The sequence below is a fragment of the Pipistrellus kuhlii genome, unplaced genomic scaffold, assembly GCF_014108245.1.
Source record: "Pipistrellus kuhlii isolate mPipKuh1 unplaced genomic scaffold, mPipKuh1.p scaffold_m20_p_2, whole genome shotgun sequence".
NCBI lineage: Eukaryota > Metazoa > Chordata > Mammalia > Chiroptera > Vespertilionidae > Pipistrellus > Pipistrellus kuhlii.
In genome coordinates, this window is record NW_023425515.1 from 12682357 (window position 1) to 12701239 (window position 18883).

The following is an 18883-nucleotide window of genomic DNA, read 5'->3' on the forward strand; positions in this document are numbered from 1 at the left end:
CAGAGGACTTTATAAAACAGTTAATGAGTGGAAGCACTGGGAGAAGCGGGAAGTCCCCACCTGCGGAGCACGTGTGTTTGTGGATGCCTTCCCATCGGAATGCCCCACTTCCTCCCCCCCAAGAGCACCTCCAGCCACTTATCCACCACCTTTCACCTCCTAAGGCTCTCCCCATCCCACAGGCAGGAAGTAAACCGCTTCCTCCTATTACACAACACGCCCTCACAGGTAGTTGTTTACATACCCTGCCCCGTACTAGTAAGCAAACAGGTTCGCTCACTGAACAGATTTTCTCTGGACGGTATATCCCCAGGCCTTATTTAGCAAGCCCTTTGGACCTGTGGTTTCACAAAAGGAGCTCAGGGCAGAGGGAAGGAGAAGGAGGAGTGATGATGGTAGAGAGGACCACCAGACCTTGTGGGGAAAGCAGGAAGGCCATGGAATACCTGTATCCAGGGAAGCAAAGGGGTGGAGCCATGGAGCCCAGACAGGAGACAGAGCTCAGAGGGAGCTGAGCAAGCCGGTCCCATGCTGATGAGAACAGTCCATTGCTTTTTACTTACTGTCCATAGTACAACAAATGTTAGCACATCTGGGTTAAAAAAAAAAAAAAACGAACACGATTAGCCCTAGCTAGTTTAACTCAGTGGATAGAGTAGTGGCCCGTGAACTGAAGGGTCTCGGGTTTGATTCTGATCAAGAGCACTTTCTCTCATATCGATGATTCTGACTTTGCTGCTCTGTACCACTCTATCTAACATTAATGGAAAAAATATCCTCAGGTAAGCATTAACTAAAAATAAATAAAAAGCTACAATAGTATGATTTCAGCTTTAAATGCAACTTTATGTACAATTATATACAATTATGAGGGAAATACAACATTAAGAAAACCTTTTAGTTGTGTCTATTCTAAAATCACAGTTATGGAAGAAGAAAAGCTGCCTGGCTATCTCTAGCTATCGCTAGAACAACATCAAGCAGAAAACGATTACCACTGATAAGTGGTTTCTCAGAGTTTCTGAAGTCATTCCAAAGATAGCAACAACAATAAAAAAAGGAAAATTATAAATGAAAACAAAAATTTAAGGTTAATTCTTAAAGTCCTGTTCTTTAGTTTCTTGGGAAGGGGTATATTATGACGACCTTAATATCAGCTGTGATGAAGAATCTATTTGACATTGAGATTTTTTGAGAAATGTCAGAGAATGCTATAATGGTTTACTATTTTAAACAGACAGGACCAATCATCAGAGACCAGGACTCTCAAAGGACACACCTGGAAAGCTGATAGATAATCTATTGGGATCCTCCTCTGGGGCCTCCCTAATATTTCCACCCTTGAAAGCCCTTAGGCCAGAGGACCCTGTGCAGTCCCTCCCAGGAGCACCCCTTGTCCTTCCCTTCCCCTCATCTGCTTCCCTGGGGCTTTGAACATTGCTGGGGGGGTTAAAGAAAACACTTAAGGAAGCTAGAAATTATGCTTTTTGCTATCTAGTAGGAGTTTTGGTTACTTAACTCCTATGTGTGCTACTCAGTACAGTATGTTAATATGCATATAGAACTAAGGATAGTCAGATACGTTGAAAATGAGAAGTGACATTGTGGATGAAAGGGGCCACATGCTGACCTGACAAGCTCAGGGGAGGCCTGCATGGCAGTCTTGTAAACTCAGAGACCTATACTAACCACAAAAGATGGTCTGAAATTAAACTTTTAACCAAACACTGTTACGGTGGGTGTTAGTCTTAGGCCGGTATCTTCACTGACAAGGTCAACTTTTACCTTAATCAAGCCTATCTGTCTTTTTGCATCTATGATAACACACCCTTTGAAATGTCTGGGTAACTTACAACTTCCCTTTTTCTGGAGACCCTGGGTTGTAGATACCACAAATTCCTTCATTATCTTGTTAATTGTTCCTGCTGTACCCACCCAAGTATTTGTCCATCATTTTACTTTTTATCCATTCCCATGGGCCCTTTCCCCACTTTGCTTTATCCCACCCAACTCCTCAATCTATCACCAATGAATTTCATGTACCTCACCTATGTCCCTTCCTTTGATTGCAATGTATTGTATAAATACAGATATAACCCACCATTCTCTGAGCATTATCTCAATTCTTTGAGGTTCCTCTTCCTGGCAATATAGTTTGGCTCAAATAAACTCACAAAAATTCTTTACGAATTTCAATGGCTTTTTACATTAACATTACTAAGTATACTTATTTGCTTTTCTATGCAGTTTTAAAAAATATACAAATTCCCAGCTCTCCACCCTCAAGGAGAAATGGAAAATGACAGGCACCCAGGAAATATCTAAACGAAAATGGAAATCATCATCTTGACAATAAATAGTAACCAAGAGTGACTGAGGCCAGGCACTTTTCAAAATACTTCAAACATATTAATTCTTCCAAGTCTCATACAACTCTGAGGGAGGTGCTACTGCTGTCCCCGCTGTGAAGACACTAAAGGGGAATAAGACACAAATGCAGGCAGCCTGGCCCCCAAGCCAATTCACCTGATAAGTAGCAGTCTCCCAGTAAACTGCCTGGCACAGAGGATTCATTTTTAAAATCACTGTAAGCACAGACCCATTCCAATCACCACGGTGGGTAAGAGCCTGGAATTTACACTGTTCTTCTCCTTAACACATTTCTAAAGAGAGTATTTTAGGTAGTTTGGGTGAACTTTTTTTAAACAGGGAAATAAATACTAGATTAGGAATCCATTGTCAAAGCTTGATCGTTTTGGACATGTTGCGTCTCTAGGGCTCAGACATAAATTAAGGGTGTTGAACTCAATTATCAGTTGCAGGTCTAAATATGTCCTGATGTTAGACCATCCATCAATCAACCAACAAGGAGCATTCCCCTGACATCCACCACCTCCTCCCCCAACCACAACTCAAAAAGGCAGGAGCAGCAGTTGCGAGCTCACCGCACCAGTGCTGACATTTCTGAGCCGGTAGCATACTGAATGAGGGAACAGTCCTGCCCATTCACAGTGTGGGCTCTAAAGTCAGATCTGGCCTGGCTGGGGTGGCTCAGTGGCCCAGCATCAACCGATGACCAAAGGTCCCTGGTTCCATTCCCGGTTAGTGTACATGCCCAGTCTGCAGGCTTGATCCCCGGTGGGGGCGTGCAGAAGGCAGTCGATCAATGTCTCTCTCTCTCTCTCTCTCTCTCTCTCTCTCTCTCTCTCTCTCTCTCTCAGGCAGCCAATCAATGTCTCTTCCTCCCTCCTTCTCTCTCTCTCTCTCTCTCTCTCTCTCTCTCTCTCTCTCTCTGAAATTAATAAAAATATATTTTAAAAAAATAAAATGGGAATCAATAGTAATAACGCCTACTTCATTGTAGGGGTTAAATAAAATAATGCATGTAAAGCATCAGAACAGTGTTAACATGACCTGGTATGATCTTTTCAATAAGCAGCATCTAGTATGACAGTTCACTGACATCTTATAACCCTGTCACTTCTACTAGGAAATGAGCTCCTGTAGTATTGGGAAGGTAGCTTACAGTTTTTTACCCCTCACACTTAGTCCACAGAGGAAGAACTCCTAGTCTGTTAGGGAATAAGTGACACTGAAATGTATCGACTCGGTTTAGCAATCAGAACATCACTGGTGACCCAGGCCTGAGCGGATTTACTGAAGGCTTTGTGGGGTGTTGCAATATCTGATGACAGAGGCTGAGGTTTGTGAATGAAAACAGAAGTGACTGACGACTGACTGTTCTGCGGGTCTTCCGAGGCTCTTAAGGATGGGAGAATACAGTGAAGTGTGATGATCAAAGACAGTGTGTTCTGAAATGAGAACTGTAGAGTATGTTTGTAAGTCAAAAGGAGAGAACAATAAAATGACAGCGGAACACACATAGTAGAACAGAAACTTAAGGATCAAGATCCCAGAAAAGGAAGATACTTAGGAAATGGGAGGTTAGTCACCTTTAAATTAAAATGGAGGGGTCTTGGCCGGTAGCTCATTTGGTTAGAGACGTGGTCCGCAAACTCATTAGCCAACAGAGCCAAATATCAACAGTACAACGATTGACATTTCTTTTGAGAGCCACATTTTTAAAACTTAAACCTCTTCTAACGCCACTTCTTCAAAACAGACTCGCCCAGGCTGTGGTATTGGTGAAGAAATCCTGGTTTTAAAGTAAGCAGAGACTAGAGCTGGTGGAAAGGGGTTCAGAGCCCAGAGATCTCACTGAAGCCAAAAGTGGCAAAAGCTCAAGCTAGCTGGGAGACAGTGAGAACAGAGTTCAAGATTTCAGAGGAAGAGGAAGCATGAGGAGAGAGCTGCCTAAGCGAAATGGATAGAAAATCTCTGTATTTTAAAGGTCAAGGAACTGCAGTGTAAGGGTGTTAGAAAAATGAATTGTAAAAAAGTGTAAATCTGAAAATGCCGATATAATGCTGTGATGGAGTTGGGGGAGGGACGTGGGTATGAGATATAGGGGTTCAAAACAAGTCACCCCAAGATGTGTCTCTGTAATACGCAAGTTATCTTGAGCTAAGGAAACCAGACCTTTTGGACTCAAGAGGAATAGAAGAATCTGAATTAAGGGCCTTGCCCATACTAAGCTATAGGACAGCAAACTACTCATTATTGAGCGTCTGCTCTTCTTGTCATCCTGCAAGGACTGTCTGAAGCCACAAGGCACCTTATGTCATCCTTAGCCCAGACTGCCATCTATACATCACTTTAACTAACTGGCCCTGAGTCTCTCACATATGTGGGATTCTCATGCACATGCATGTATTAATTTTGGTTTTCTCTTGATGCAATTGTTAGACCAGCCGAAAAGAACCTTTGAGGACAGAGGAAAGTTCCCTGCTCCCCCACAGTGGTAAGACATTTCTTGGCCAATGTGGAGAAGCAACCAGAAGTCTGATATAATAAGCAGGACACTCAAGGCTGAAGGGCTGGTACACAATGGGAGGGGGAAATGGCCTGGAGGAGAGAATGATCAGAAAGAACACCACACACCTTTACATTGCACAGCACATCTGATCTTGTTGGCGCGGTGAGCTGGTTATAATAAAGGAAGGGAGAGAAGGGAACCAGACATGAAGCCTGATGAACTAGGGAGCTGAACTGTCTACATTAAGCCTGCTTCACTAGGAAGTTGCAGCACTCACAGGCTCCCAGGAGACCACCCCATCCTCACCCTGGGGACCTAGTATGAGAAGGGGACAGAAAAAAAAATCTCCCGGAGAACAGCTGGCCTGGAACCTGGACTATTGGTGAGGGAGGGGGGAAATCAGGGAGGGGAATTCCCCAACATGTGCAGTAGAGGCCAAGAGCACAGGGAGAGGTCCTTCTACATTGAGGCATGTGCAGCAGGTACCAAAAGTAGCAGCCAAAATGGCAACCAACAGGGGTGAAGCCTGGCCTTCGAAAAGGATCGGACTGGATGAGGGCATGGCACCCTGTAGGTCTATGAAAGGGATTGGTTAAGGCAGTGGTTGGCAAACCATGACCTGCAGCCACATGCAGCTCTTTGGCCCCTTGAGTGCGGCTCTTCCACGGAATACCACATGTGAGTGCACACCTACAGTGCGACTGAAACTTCGTGGCCCATGTGCAGAAGTCGGTCTTTGGCTCTCAAAAGAAATTTCAATCGCTGTACTGCTGATATTTGGCTCTGTTGATTAATGAGTTTGCTGATGATGGGCACAAGCCTGGGAAAACCCCAGGAAGTAGATTGGATAAGCAGAAAGAGAGCTCACTCATTCGGAAAACCAAGAAAATACACGGATGATTGTTGGGATTCTCAGGGCCGTGCTGCCAGAGCCTGTCTGCCTCTCCATCCCTGAGGGTGCATCATTTCCCTTCACCCCGGTAAACCTTACCGCGACGTTTAAATTCCTCCCAGGCACGTGCCCCTTTGACAGTAATCTCTCGTGACATGCAAGGACCCAATTTTCACCAGCAACCATCTGACCGCCAGCCCGCTCTGCTGTCCCCTTCCTCCAGGTGCAAGCTTGCTGAGAGTGTCACAGTGATGTCTTCCTCATCTCTCTCAAAGCATCTACTTCAACTCCTCACCCATAGGTACACATTATTTAGCTGCAAACTTCACCCACAGAGATTGAGGTGCTCTATAAGAAATATTTAACATATAATTTATAAATCAGGAGCAGGGAAAATATCCTATCCTCTATAATAAAAACCTAATATGTAAATTGTCCCCTCGGGCAGTTGTTCAACCAGGAGTTGAATGCTTGCTATGACGTGTGCTGACCACCAGGGAGTGGCACACAACATGGCAGGCACTGGCAGCAGGGCCCTGATGAGAGTGGACCAGTGGGATGGTGGAGCAGGTGAGCTGGCGGTGCCAGGCCAAGGTGGGTGCAAGCAGGGGGCCAATTGCCCTGAGACCAGCAGCGGCAGCAGGGGGTGGAGCTGCCACTGGATTTCCAGATGCTGAGGGAGTGGAGGGGGAGAGGGGATAAGGGGGCGTGGAGCAGGCACCCCAACCGATCACAGCACAGGCGGAATGGTGGAGCAAGTGAAGGGGCAGTGCCAGGTGGGGCTTGGAGGTTGGGGGTGTGAGCAGGCCACCCCGGAGCCCCATCTGTGCACGAATTCAAGCACTGGGCTTCTAGTAAATTATAATTGAAAGACAGGCAAAGGGAGTTCAGAATGTAGACATGCAGACAGATTTTTATGTATCTGTTGTCTTGGATTGGGATCCACCCATTCCCCTCACCCACACACACACACTCATCTCAGGAAATCATTAAAAAAAATTGTTATTTTTTTTTAGCATTCAGATTTTAATTCTGATCAAAATTAAGCCTCAACTGTGTAGCATATTATCTTCCCTGTATTCTCTACAGAAATACTAGTTTCAGAATTCTCTGACAAAACAAATGCAAATAGGGTATTTTGCATTATGGGTAAAGCAGACCCGTTGCCATGGTGAATATTTTCACCACCTTCATAGAATAATCTGTATCACTCCACTTTAAGCAATCTGCCTTTGCTTCTTGCTCATAAAAACCTCAGGCTCTCTTCCTTTAATTAGCATGAGACAGGAATAACTGAGTACTTGGTGCAAAAAAAAGAAAAACTCGGGTGAAGTGTCTTATAAAGATGAGATCACAGAAAATAAAAAAGCAAAGAAATAGACATAATACCAAAATGAGTAAATAATGTTATCTCTATGGAAAGTCCCAAAGTTAATAAAGAAAGCTTTAATTACAATAAGAAAATCACCCCTGTTATAAGCATGTCTAACTTGATTGCCTCAATCTTGGCATTAATTCCTTTCTAATATCCCAAAATGAATTCCAATTTCCCTAGCAACATCACCAGAGGCCATTCTATTCTTATACTCTCCATAAATGCATTTATTCCCCCATAGGCAAGCTAAAAATATGACTTCTGTGAATATATTTGTTTTTTTATGCCTTATACCTAAAATATAAATGCACATACTGTTGAAAAAGAACAGCTGATATAATTTTGTGTGTAAGTAACAAATGCTCTAATGTTATAAGAAATTAAATTTAAAAAAAAAACAAGGGATTTTATTTAACAACTAGTTGCCAACAAGAATACCCTGTAATACAAATAATTATTTCCTATTTAAAATCTCATGAAAGCAATTCCAAAGGCATGTTCCATCTGACAAAGCTATTTTGATGGCACGCCACACCCATGCTTTTTTTAGTTAGAAGATGTTCTGAGACTAGATATGATGATGGAATGCAACTGGAACTAAAGCTCCAAGTTCTAGAGCCACGCTGACCTATAAATAGAGTAGGTGCTAGCCACATGTGGCTACTGAGCACTTGCGATGGTCAATTTGAGATGAAGGTCAAATAATGACCAGATCTATAAAAAGAGTTTATCTCATTAATGTTTAATTAGATCATATATGGAAATATTTTTTGTATTTTGGGTTAAACAAAATATATTCCCTCCCTCCTTCTTTTTTCTCCCTCCCTCCCTCCTTCCTTTCATCTTTATTGTTTAAAGTATTACCTATTTTTTAAAGTTTAAAGTTCCCCCCTATTTCCTCCCACTGACTCATTCTAGTCCACCCTTGCCCCAAGGTTTCCCTACACAACTGTCTGTATCCATTGGTTATGCATATAATCTCTTCCCACACACCCCCACCTTCTGAGATTCTACAGCTTGTTCCATTCTTCTGTGTCTCTAGATCTATTCTGTTCATCAGTTTATTTTGTTTATTAGATTGCACATATGAGGGAGATCCTGTGATACTTGTCTTTTTCTTTAACTAATTTATTTGGGTTAAACAAACAGAATGTTTCACAACTCTGGCCTCAATATTCCTACCAGGTATAACTTGTTGGTCTGAGGAGGAGCCCGAGAGCTCCAATTCCATCTGAATCCCAGCTGGAATCCATATGTAGGATCCATAATAAAGGCCCCGACCCACATATAGAGACAAATGAAAAATATGGAGGCCCCATTAGTGTGAAGATAGCATAGCACTCAGCCATAGTTCACATCTCGGCAAATATGGGTGACAATTGGTTGCATATAACATCTACAGATGTGCTTAAGGAAGACCAGGGGGGAAAAAGCCTATCTAATAAAAGAGTAATATGCAAATTGACCATCACTCCAACATACAAGATGGCTGCCCCCATGTGGACACAAGATGGCCAGCAAGGGAGGGCAGTTGGGAGGGACCATGCCTGCAAAGGAGGGCAGTTGGGGGCGATCAAGCCTGCAGGGGAGTGCAGTTAGTGGTGACCAGGCTGGCAGAGGAGGGAAGTTGGGGGCAACCCAGCCTGAAGGGAAGGGCAGTTGGGAGGGACCCAGGCCTGCAGGGGAGAATAGTTGGGGGGGGGGGGAAAGCACTAGGCCTGCAGGGGAGGGTAGTTGGGGGCAATTGGGCTGGCAGGGGAGCAGTTAGGCATCAATCAGGCTGGCAGGGGAGTGGTTAGGGGGTGATCAGGCTGGCAGGCAGAAGCTGTTAAGGAAATCAGGAAGGCAGGCAGGTGAGCAATTGGGAGCCAGCAGTCCTGGATTGTGAGAGGGGTCCCATATTGGAGAGGGTGCAGGCTGGGCTGAAGGACAAACCACCCCATGCATGAATTTCATGCACCTGGCCTCTAGTTTTTTAATTTAAAAAAAAAGGAATACAAAGTGTTCTTTCTACCCCAAGGTTGTCAGGATAGTGGATTCAAAGGACATACATGTGACATTGTCTTAAAAACTAAAGAAGAGTCACTTTTCTAGCCCAGAGTTACCGTAAGAATCAGGTTTCACGTGGTACAACCAACTAGGTTAAAAAGGCTTCTCAATTCTTGCTGTAGAAGTGCCCCAAACAAAGCACTGGAGAGTGTTTGTCTGGTCTATTGGAGGAAACACCCAGGGGAACCCTCCGGCATTCAGGAGTTCAAAGCTCTCCTCCCCGGGGAGCCGGAGGCTGAGGGCGGTCAGGGAGAGTCACAGGGAGAGTCACTGTAACAACGTAACAAAGACAAGCTCTGCAGGTTGGGTTCGGTGTATCTGCATGTTCCTTGAGAGCAGTTCACCTGGGCAGCCAAAGCATCCTTCCTTTGAAGGAACCTCTAAGACTCACAAAGAGCATACACCGACCCCAGTGATTTTCCACCTTTCTCATCTCATGGCACACAAACTAATGGCTAAAATTCAGCAGCACACCCAAAAGTAAATTATATTTTTTTGTCAACCTGACAAAAAGGAAAGGTATCATTTGGATTCATTCATTCATGGTGTTGTTTTTTCTGTTGCCAGGTTTTTTTGTTTGTTTGTTTTTGTGTGTGCGCATGTTTTTGTGTGTGCGCATGTTTGTGTGTGTGTGTGTGTTTTACAATCTAAGGGAAAAGAGACTGTGTGTCCCTGACTAATCAGGTACACTGCATGTTTTAAAGATTCTTGCAGCACATGGTTACAAATTTCTCATCTACCCTATGCGAAGCTGAAAAGTAACCACGATTAGTTACGTTGTTTCTACTCAAAATCTATACACATGTTTATCTCTTAGAAGTAAATAGGGCCTGGCCGGTGTGGCTCAGTGCTTAAGTATCCACCTATGAACTAGAAGGTCCCTTGGTTCCATTCCCAGCCCAGGCACATGCGGGACAAGACCCCCAGTGGGAGGTGTGCAGGAGGTAGCCAGTCAATGATCGTATCTCATTGGGATTCTCTCCCTCTCTCTTCCCTTCTCCCTCTCTGAAATCAATAAAAATATTTTTAAAATAAACGGAAACAAATATCTTCAAAAGGCTCTAGCCATTTTAACTCAGTGGACTGAGTTCTGCCCTCAGACTGAAGGGTCCCAGGGTTTGATCCTGGTCAAGGACTCGTACCTTGATTGTATCCTGGCCCTGGCTGGGGCACCTGCAGAAGGCAACCAATCAGTGTGTCTCTCTGTCTCTACCCCTCCCTTCCACTCTCTCTCAAAATCAATGGGGGGAAAAATCTTCAAAAGAATGAAAGTGATTTAACAGTTTCCAAAGAAATTTGCACTGTCTCAGTGTGTAAACACACTGGTTAATTTGACCTTTAATCCTTTTTCTCAGCAACTATCAAAGGGCAAACTAAAGAAGGCCACTGAACTCACACCTACCCTAAAAATAGACTACTATCTCCTTCCCTCAGTCTTTTGTTCTAAGAGCGTCCTAACAGTGAAAATAAATTGCGAATGCTGCTGAGTCAAATTAAGGCCTTGAAGGCTTAACCTCCAGCTGGGGTGAGTCAAGAAAGTCAATGAGATGGGAAAGCATGAGAGAGACAAAATGTCTCTCTAAGTCACAAGTTTGCCGCTGAATGTAGAAACATTTTCAACTTCCTTCCCACTTTCTTTTAGGGATGGATTCAACAAATGGTATAAATGACACAGAAATGCCACTAACCGAGCCCCAAGAGAACAGCGAAGCAGATCCTGAGCTCTGCTGGCTTCCCGCGCAGATGGCTCCGCCATGCCCAGGCGGCCTTCTCCTTCCCCTCACTCCCCCACTGTGATCTCAGGACCAGGAAGAGACCACGTAGACCATGAGGGAGGGAGCCAGTCCTGGAAAAGTTTACTGCTTTTCACTTCCACTTAGCACCACACTCATCAACAGAGATCAATGTAATTCCAATACCAGTCTATTGATTATTCTATAATATTAGACTTGTTTTCTTAAATGATACCAGATAGGTGAAAGACAGAAAACTAAAGGCATAAGCTCATTTTAGTTAGGTAAATTTTAATTATTTTCTGGATTACTTTAATAACTTTTATTTTTAAACATAAGTTGTTGTGTGTTTTTTGTTTTTTTTAAAATATATTTACTGATTTCAGAGAGAAAGGGAGAAACATCAATGAGAGAAATCATTGATCAGCTGCCTCCGGCACACCCCACACTGGGATTGGAGCCCATAACCCAGGCAGGAATTGAACCATGACCTCCTGTTTCATAGGTCAATGCTCAACCACTGGGCCACATTGGCCGGGAATTATTAACTATCGATACTTTAAAGTTCACATACATAACTTGCTGGCTACCAATCAAACCAAATAAAAAATTCACAGTTTCACCCTGGTTGGGTGGTTCAGCTGGTTGGAGTGTCCCGTACATAAAAAGGTTGTGGAGTTCAATTCCCAGTCAGAGCACATATCTACCCTGTTTCCCCGAAAATAAGAGTGTCGTACATTAATTTTTGCTCCCAAAGATGTGCTAGGTCTTATTTTCAGGAAAACACGGTACCTGGCTGCAGGTTCAATCCCCAGTTGAGACATGTATGGGAGGCAACATCAATGTTTCTCTCTCTCTCAAATCAATGAGAACATATCTCAGGTGAGGATTAAAAAAAGAATCCGTAGTCTCTATTCTCAACTTTATTTAATTATGCCAGGTAATGATTTGTGTAGGGTGAGGAAAGGTAGAAACAGGGAGGGAGATGTAACAGGCTACAAACAAGCAGATACAAATGAGACTGGGGTGGTGTTACCGTTCTGTCCACCATGGAGGGCGTGGCTCATGGCAAAGCTGGAATACCATGCTGGCCTGGGCAGGACACTGGGCCCAGCCCTGCTCACCTCCTCCACAACGTACCGATTCTTTTTTCTTTTCTTTTTTTAATATATTTTATTGATTTTGTACAGAGAGGAAGGGAGAGAGATAGAGAGTTAGAGACATCGATGAGAGAGAGTCATCGATCAGCTGCCTCTTGCACACCCCCTACTGGGGATATGCCCGCAACCAAGGTACATGCCCTTGACCGGAATCGAACCCGGGACCTTTCAGTCCCCAAGCCGATGCTCTATCCATTGAGCCAAACCAGTTTCGGCCGTACCAATTCTTGATCTTCCAACCTCCCTCCCCTCCACATCCTTTTCTCAAGTCAACAAACATGAACTCCTGTCTAGTACACCTTTCCCAGTTTATTCAATTCACATGCCCTGTGCCATATATTGGGAATGCCAGGGAGAATAAACAGACAATCCCAGACCTCATAAAATGTACAGCCTGGCGAAGGAAAGCAATCGCGATAAAGGCACACCTGGTAGGTGTACACATGCCCGGCAGTGCCGGAGCACAGGGTAAGCTCACGTAGCAGCACGCCCATGACAAAGCTGTTTCAGCAACCATCTTAAGAGATGCTGAGATAACCTGGGACAGAGGCTGGAGAGATACACGTGACTTGGAAACTGACTGGATGTAAGCAAGTAAAAGAAGAGGAAGAGTCAAGGAAGACACATTTCTGCCCGGCCATCTTGGTGGCTGAAAATGCCATGGAAAGACAGGTTCAACCGGAGGTGCCTGTGGGGAGTCTAAGCTGAGATGTCTACAGTGGGTGGATGGAAATGATGAGCTTGGGGACAGACTAGATACAGGCTGGAAGCTGTGGAGACTCACATGGTAGCTGAAGCTTTACACTGAGAAACCCCAACACGGAAGGTATAATACAAGGAGGAACCTGGGCCCACAGAGGGGAAGGAGGAACCAGCTCTGGGCCTGGGTGGCTGGAAGTTAAAGGAGTCCTGATGGGCTGGCTTCTCCTGTCTCCCCTGGGCCTGCTACTGACTCATGACACTAAGGCCATGAGTCACGGCCGTCTGCTGTCAACACAACTGCAGGTGCACAGAGATTTCCCCTTCCACTCGCTGGAGGCCACTCCTACTAGTGCATTGACCACACTCTGGCTTTCCTCTCACCCCTTCCACTAACTGTCCTCCCTGTGGAACCGATTGATTTCCTGGAGTGTTCTTAATAATCTCCACCTAATGGTAAACCCCACTGGCCTTATTTCTGTGACAGTGTCTGAGACCCCCCCGCACCCTCTAGTTCTCCCTCATTCCTTATCACTCCTCATGGTTCACCTGTGTCTACTTGCGGCTGTTGGTGTTCCCGTGTGCCATTTCACCTTCTCCTCTGGTCAGTCCTTCCCGCCTTGCCTCATTAACCTCACACCGGTGCCACCGATCGGCGGTGATTCCCAGGTCTCTGTCACTCACCCTCACCTCTCTCCTAAAGATCCAGACCTTGGTTTAAACCTCTTTACTGGCTATTTCCCCCCTTCATCCCCTCAGGCACCTCAAAAATACAACCTGTTCCAACTTAAGCTCACTGTCTCCTCCCTAAAACGTGTTCCTCTTCTCTTTATGGGCCAGCGACCCCACCATTCCCTCAAGCCAAAACTCTTACTGCTTCTCTCCAACCTCTTCTGGCCACTCAGTCAACCAGTGCCACTGCAATCCCTCAACACAACTTTCCAGATCAAAGAGGACGCCCGGCGCTGTGCACTCCGCTGTGTTTCAACAGAGGCTGCTTCCGTCCCTGCGTTGGCTCTGTCGGGCCTCCCTGCCTTGGAGTGGCTGCAGAGTTCTGCATCATTCAAGAGAGTGATGTCAGTGCCTAGCCTCACTCCTTTAATGCCTCCATGGGCTTCTGGGGGCCGCTGTGGGAGGTCAGGGGTGAGGGGTGCACGCTAATTTCTCATCTCCTAATAAGCTCTTGGAAAAAGCCTTTAGAACTCTGTCCACCCAAAGTGTGGTCAGAGTGACATCATGGAGAGCTTGTTAAAATGCAGAATCCCTTATAAGAATGACTCACGTGCACATCAAAAGTTTGAGAAGTGCCGGCTAGATGCTTTACGGGAACTGGATTTCTCAACTCCCAAGACACATCGTGCCATTTCAGATCTATGTCTTTCAAAAGCTGTACCATCTGCTGGGAAGGTCCTATCAAGCCTTCTACACCTTGCAGGCCTACGCTAACATAAGAGCCCCTAGCGCAAGACAGTACCTACATAGTAGGCCAGAAATAGGTCATTGATCGGGGCATTTAATCAGCTAACAGATGAGTCTTGGGTTCTGAAGAGCATTCAGGTGGAAGTTGAATGTTAGGCAGCTGGAAACAGAGGCCCAGAGTTTAAAGGAGAGGTTAGCTGAGCTGGCAATCTTCCTAAGTCATCAGTAGCAAACTATTTCAGAGGTTACAGTAATGAATAGGTGAGGTCACCCAGGTATAAGATGGAGACTGAGAAGACGACGATGAGCCAAATGGTGGGAAGGCTGACACTGAAGGGACCTATTGTAGGAGGCAGCTGTAAATCAGGTTAGCAGGGCGGGAAAGGACCACGACAGGCGTCCAGGAGCTCCCCCAAAATAAATGGATCTGGCACCCGTGATTGTTACCTTTGGCAACTGAAGCTGGGGTGGGGCTGGGGGTGGGCGTGGGGTGGGGTGGGAAGTGGATCAGAACAATGAGGGCAGAGAGAAAGCAGATGCTTAACTTCTTTAGCCGAATACCTGAATGGGTCAGGGCTAGGGAAATGACCACTGGGTGAGAAGGGAGAGCAAAGAGAAATGCAACTGACGAGAGCTACATCATATACATGAACCTAGTGGCAAAAAGAGGTTAAAAACGTAGTTACACAACCTTTGCTGAGCACTGGCCAACTGCCACGAGCCACAGTCTAACCCTGGGACTCTAACAATAAACAACGCAGGTAAGGCCCCTGCCCTCTGACCCGGCGCAGGGAGACACATGGGGTCATTGATGGAGATCCCGTCACACAGGTTAAGGAGCCAACGTAGGGTGGCTCCCCTTGTACAATAGAAGAGGCCACTTCTGCTCTGGTGGTCGGTAAAATGGCAGGAATGTCAATGGTGAGAGGTCCATGGAGGGATCAAGTTCACATCTAGTAATCCTTGTTATTAAAAGACACCAGGAAAACAAAAAAGAAACGTTTCACCTTGCTCATCAATAACTCTGAGATAGGAGGACCCCCACTCTTGACACCTAAAGTGAGTGAGGCACACAGGAGGACAGAGGCCTGTTCCATCCAGGGGCTAACGAGTGATGGGGAGACCAGAATCACCGACCGGCACATTTTCAGTTCCACTCACGCTGACAGCGTGGGACACAGCAGCACCCAAGCTTTAACAAGATGCCCGGGCGCTGCTGCTCTCAGGGCCCTGAGCCACCTCAGTCTGCAACCGAGTCTGAGCCCTGGATCCTAAAGTTTTCAACAAAGATAAAGGACTTAAAGGGCAAATCATAAAAACCTCCATACTTGGCACACAGCCAAGACAATAGCACGTTCTTAATAAATGACTAATAAGCAATAATAGGAATTTAGGATGTGGATTAGAGTACTCAAAGAAGAAAGTATGCCCTGGCGGGAGGCACAGTTACTTAAGAGTGTTGTGCCAATACAGGGTGTGGATTCCATTTCCAGCCAGGGCACACACAAGAATCAACCAAGGAATGCATAACTAAATGGAACAACAAATCAACCTTTCTCTCCCTCTCTCCAATCAATCAATCAATCAATCAAAAAAAAAAATTTAAAAGAGCAAAGTAGCTTCCTTTAGAGGCAGAATAGCATAGTTATAAGAGCAAGAATGAGGAAGGAAATTTGTGATCTTGGCAAGTTACAGAACCACTCCGTGCCTCAGTTTCCACACCTGTACAACAGGAATCATCATAACACATACCCTCCAAGGTTGCTAGATAAGAGTGTATGTGAAGCCCTAGATTCTAGGGCCTAGAACAGTGCCTGGCATTTAGTAACTGCTCAACCGAAGCTTTAATTTTATGGCCATTGCTACTGCTCTACTACTACTGCCTACCAGTGCTATGGTATGCCTGGCTGCCAGTTTGGCAATTAAAATGCATCCAGAGGAAGCTCTACCACTCACAGCACTGCAATTTTTAAAACATATTAAGTCCCCACCTTGTTTTGCCAACTGCAGGATTATGCTACCACTCAACTGGAGTTCTTCATAAATTTCTGAAGTGGCAAGAAGTAGCTGAAGAAATATGCAAAACCATACATCAATCACAGTTTTTGAACTGTCTCCTATGCTGGAAAATCAAAAATAGTTGTCTGGCCCCAGTTGGTTTGGCTCAGTGGATAGAGCATCTGCCCCCTGGACTGAAGGGTCCTGAGTTCAATTCCAGTCAAGGGCACATACTGTGGTTCCAGACTGCTCCCCAGCTGGGCAACCAATCCATGTGTTTCTCTCACATAGATGCTCCTCTGTCTTTCCCTCTCTCTCAAAAAAAAAAAAAAAAAAAAAAAAAAATCAATGGAAAAATATCCTCCAGTGAGGATTAAAAAAAAAAAAAAATAGCTGTCCAGTTTAGCTAGATGTTCGCTGTATCCTCCTGTACACTTGATGAGCAAAATGGCCTGTGTGTCAAAATACCTTTGTTGGTGATTGTGCCTACCAAAGTGAGGCATCCAGAAAAATCCAATTATCCAAATACCCCTAAAAAGATATTCTCCCGCATAGTTTGTTCTACTTTTCCGGTTTAGATGCAGCCTAAGATATCCTCCCCTCCCCCAGAACACACACACCGTGAGCTCAGCTTCCACTTCAGGTTAGCCCTCCACAGAACAAAAAATGGGCACGGACCATGTCCACTGGTTCCTGACCCTTCCTCTTTCCCAGAAAGCTCTGCTTTGGAGATTCCAGACAACGCTGACATGTATCAAAAAGGTGGAGATAGTGCTCACAGACTCACAAGGAAGATTAGACTTGTTAATAGAAGGTGGATCCCATGAGTAATGCTCACAGCTGTGGCATCCAACAATGGAATTACCATTTGAACAGGAAGTAGAGAGCCATCCCCCAGCAGAAAAGGCCACCTGATCCTGCTGCTTTCGAGCACTCACAAAAATTATCCTTCCGGAGGCTACAGAACGTGCGTCTCCTAGGGTCCCACCCATGAATTAAAAAATAATAATAATAATAATGAATCCTTTGGTTACAAAATGAGACAAATGCTTCTTTTGACAACATCAGTTGCTTAAAACCCTGACCAGGAAATAGACCCGCGTTTTCCAGGACCAAATACCGATGATTCCTAATGGCACACATTTTTTTTTTTTTTTATGACACACCATTGTTAAAATGCCCTCTTCTCTTTTCCGTCCCGAGAAAAGGCTCAGCCGAAAGACACACTAGGCAGATCCTTTGGGAGCTGCCCGTACTAGTCATCACCCCATCTTATCTTCAAAGTGAGGCTGATCACGAGGTTATGAACGTCCCCGCGCACTTTGCCCCGCAGCCTGCGGAGAGCGAGCCTGCCTTTCGGCAGGAAACCCACCTCGGGGTGCCCACCGGCGGCTCCGCGGCGCCGCCGCCCGGTGCCAGGCGCGCCGGGCCCGCCTCGGCGACCCGCCCGGGGGATGGGGGGGACGCGGGGCCCCGGGCATGCGGCGCCCCTTTCCCAGAGGAACCCCCTGCCACCGGCGATCTCGGGCTCGGTGTCCATGTAATCATGGCGTTTGCAATACGGTCTCCCCGCTCGGACGCTCCCACACCTGGGCTCCCGCCGCCCTGGGCTCCTGGAAATCGGGGAACCCTCCCTCCCTGGACGGACCCGGCGCGGAGGGAAGGGCGCGAGCACACAGGGCAGAGCCCGCAGCGGCCACAAAGGAGGGAGCGCGGACCCAGCGCGCCGCACCCACCCGCCCGCCCGCCCGCGGCGCGCCCCGGAGACCCCCGCCGCGGTGCCCCTCATCCTGGGGCTCCGATCCCCGCTCCGCCAACGCCGCCCCCCGTCCCCCTGCCGCCAGGCACCCCCCGCCCCCCGCACGGCTCCCTCCGGAGCCCCTCCACCTCCTCGCCTCGCGCACCCAGCCAGCCCGGCAGAACCATCCGGCGCGGTGGCACCCGCGCCGCAGCGCCCCCAAATCGCGCCCGCGCCCTCCCCCCGCGCCTCATTGTTCCCGGGTGGCCGCCGGCTCGGGCGCCCCGGGCGGGGGCTGGCCGGGCCACGGGGCGACGGGAGGCACCGCACCGCCGCCACACTCACCGGCGACCCCGCACAGGAGCAGGAAGCACCGCAGAAGCGCCATGGCTGGCGGCGCGGCCTTGCGCGGCGACTGCGGGGAGGACGGGGGCTGCGGCCGGGGCTGCGGGTCTCCCGGCGCCGGGCGCGCTCCCGCCGGCTGCCAGCTGCGGCACCTCTGCACCTCGCGCCGCCGCGCCCGCGCTCCGCAGGTGGAGCGCGTCACTTCCGGCCGCGAGCCCCGCCGGGCGCGTGGGGTTGCCATGGCGACGCGGGGGGGGGCGCGCTGCGTGCGGCGCGCGCGCTGGCTGCACCCGGGCTGCTCCCACCCGGGAGCTCCGCGGCGCGGGGCGTGCAGGGGAGCTGGTGACATCCGCGCGTCCCAGTCTGAGCCCCGGCACCCGCCTCCGCGCCTTCGGTGACACCGGGGCGATCGGGATTGGTGTCCCAGGATGGGGCGGCCCCTGGCCCCTGGCCCCTGGTCCCTGGCCCCAGACCACTGCACGGTGGCCACGCCCTTGCTACACTCGCCCGCCCCCCGGGGATCTAAATCGTCGCTCCTGCCTTCTTTCCCCCCCCTTTCCCCCACCCCCACCCCCCCGGGCAGGAGCGGCTTGGAGCCT

The 18883-nt window shown here is 47.5% G+C and overlaps 1 protein-coding gene across 3 annotated transcripts in view; it reads right to left on the reverse strand.

Annotated features, from left to right (window-relative positions):
- Window positions 1-18506, reverse strand: part of CXADR (CXADR Ig-like cell adhesion molecule) — a 55054-nt gene extending 36548 nt beyond the window's left edge. For 2 of the 3 annotated variants that reach the window (XM_036448451.2, XM_045585349.1), the window contains exon 1: window positions 18285-18506. In XM_036448451.2, the coding sequence (XP_036304344.1) occupies window positions 18285-18327 (43 nt within the window). In that variant the 5' untranslated portion in view covers window positions 18328-18506. The remainder of the gene's footprint in view (window positions 1-18284) is intronic. The other variant, XM_036448450.2, reaches the window with a different exon arrangement.
- Window positions 18507-18883: the final 377 nt, after the last annotated feature.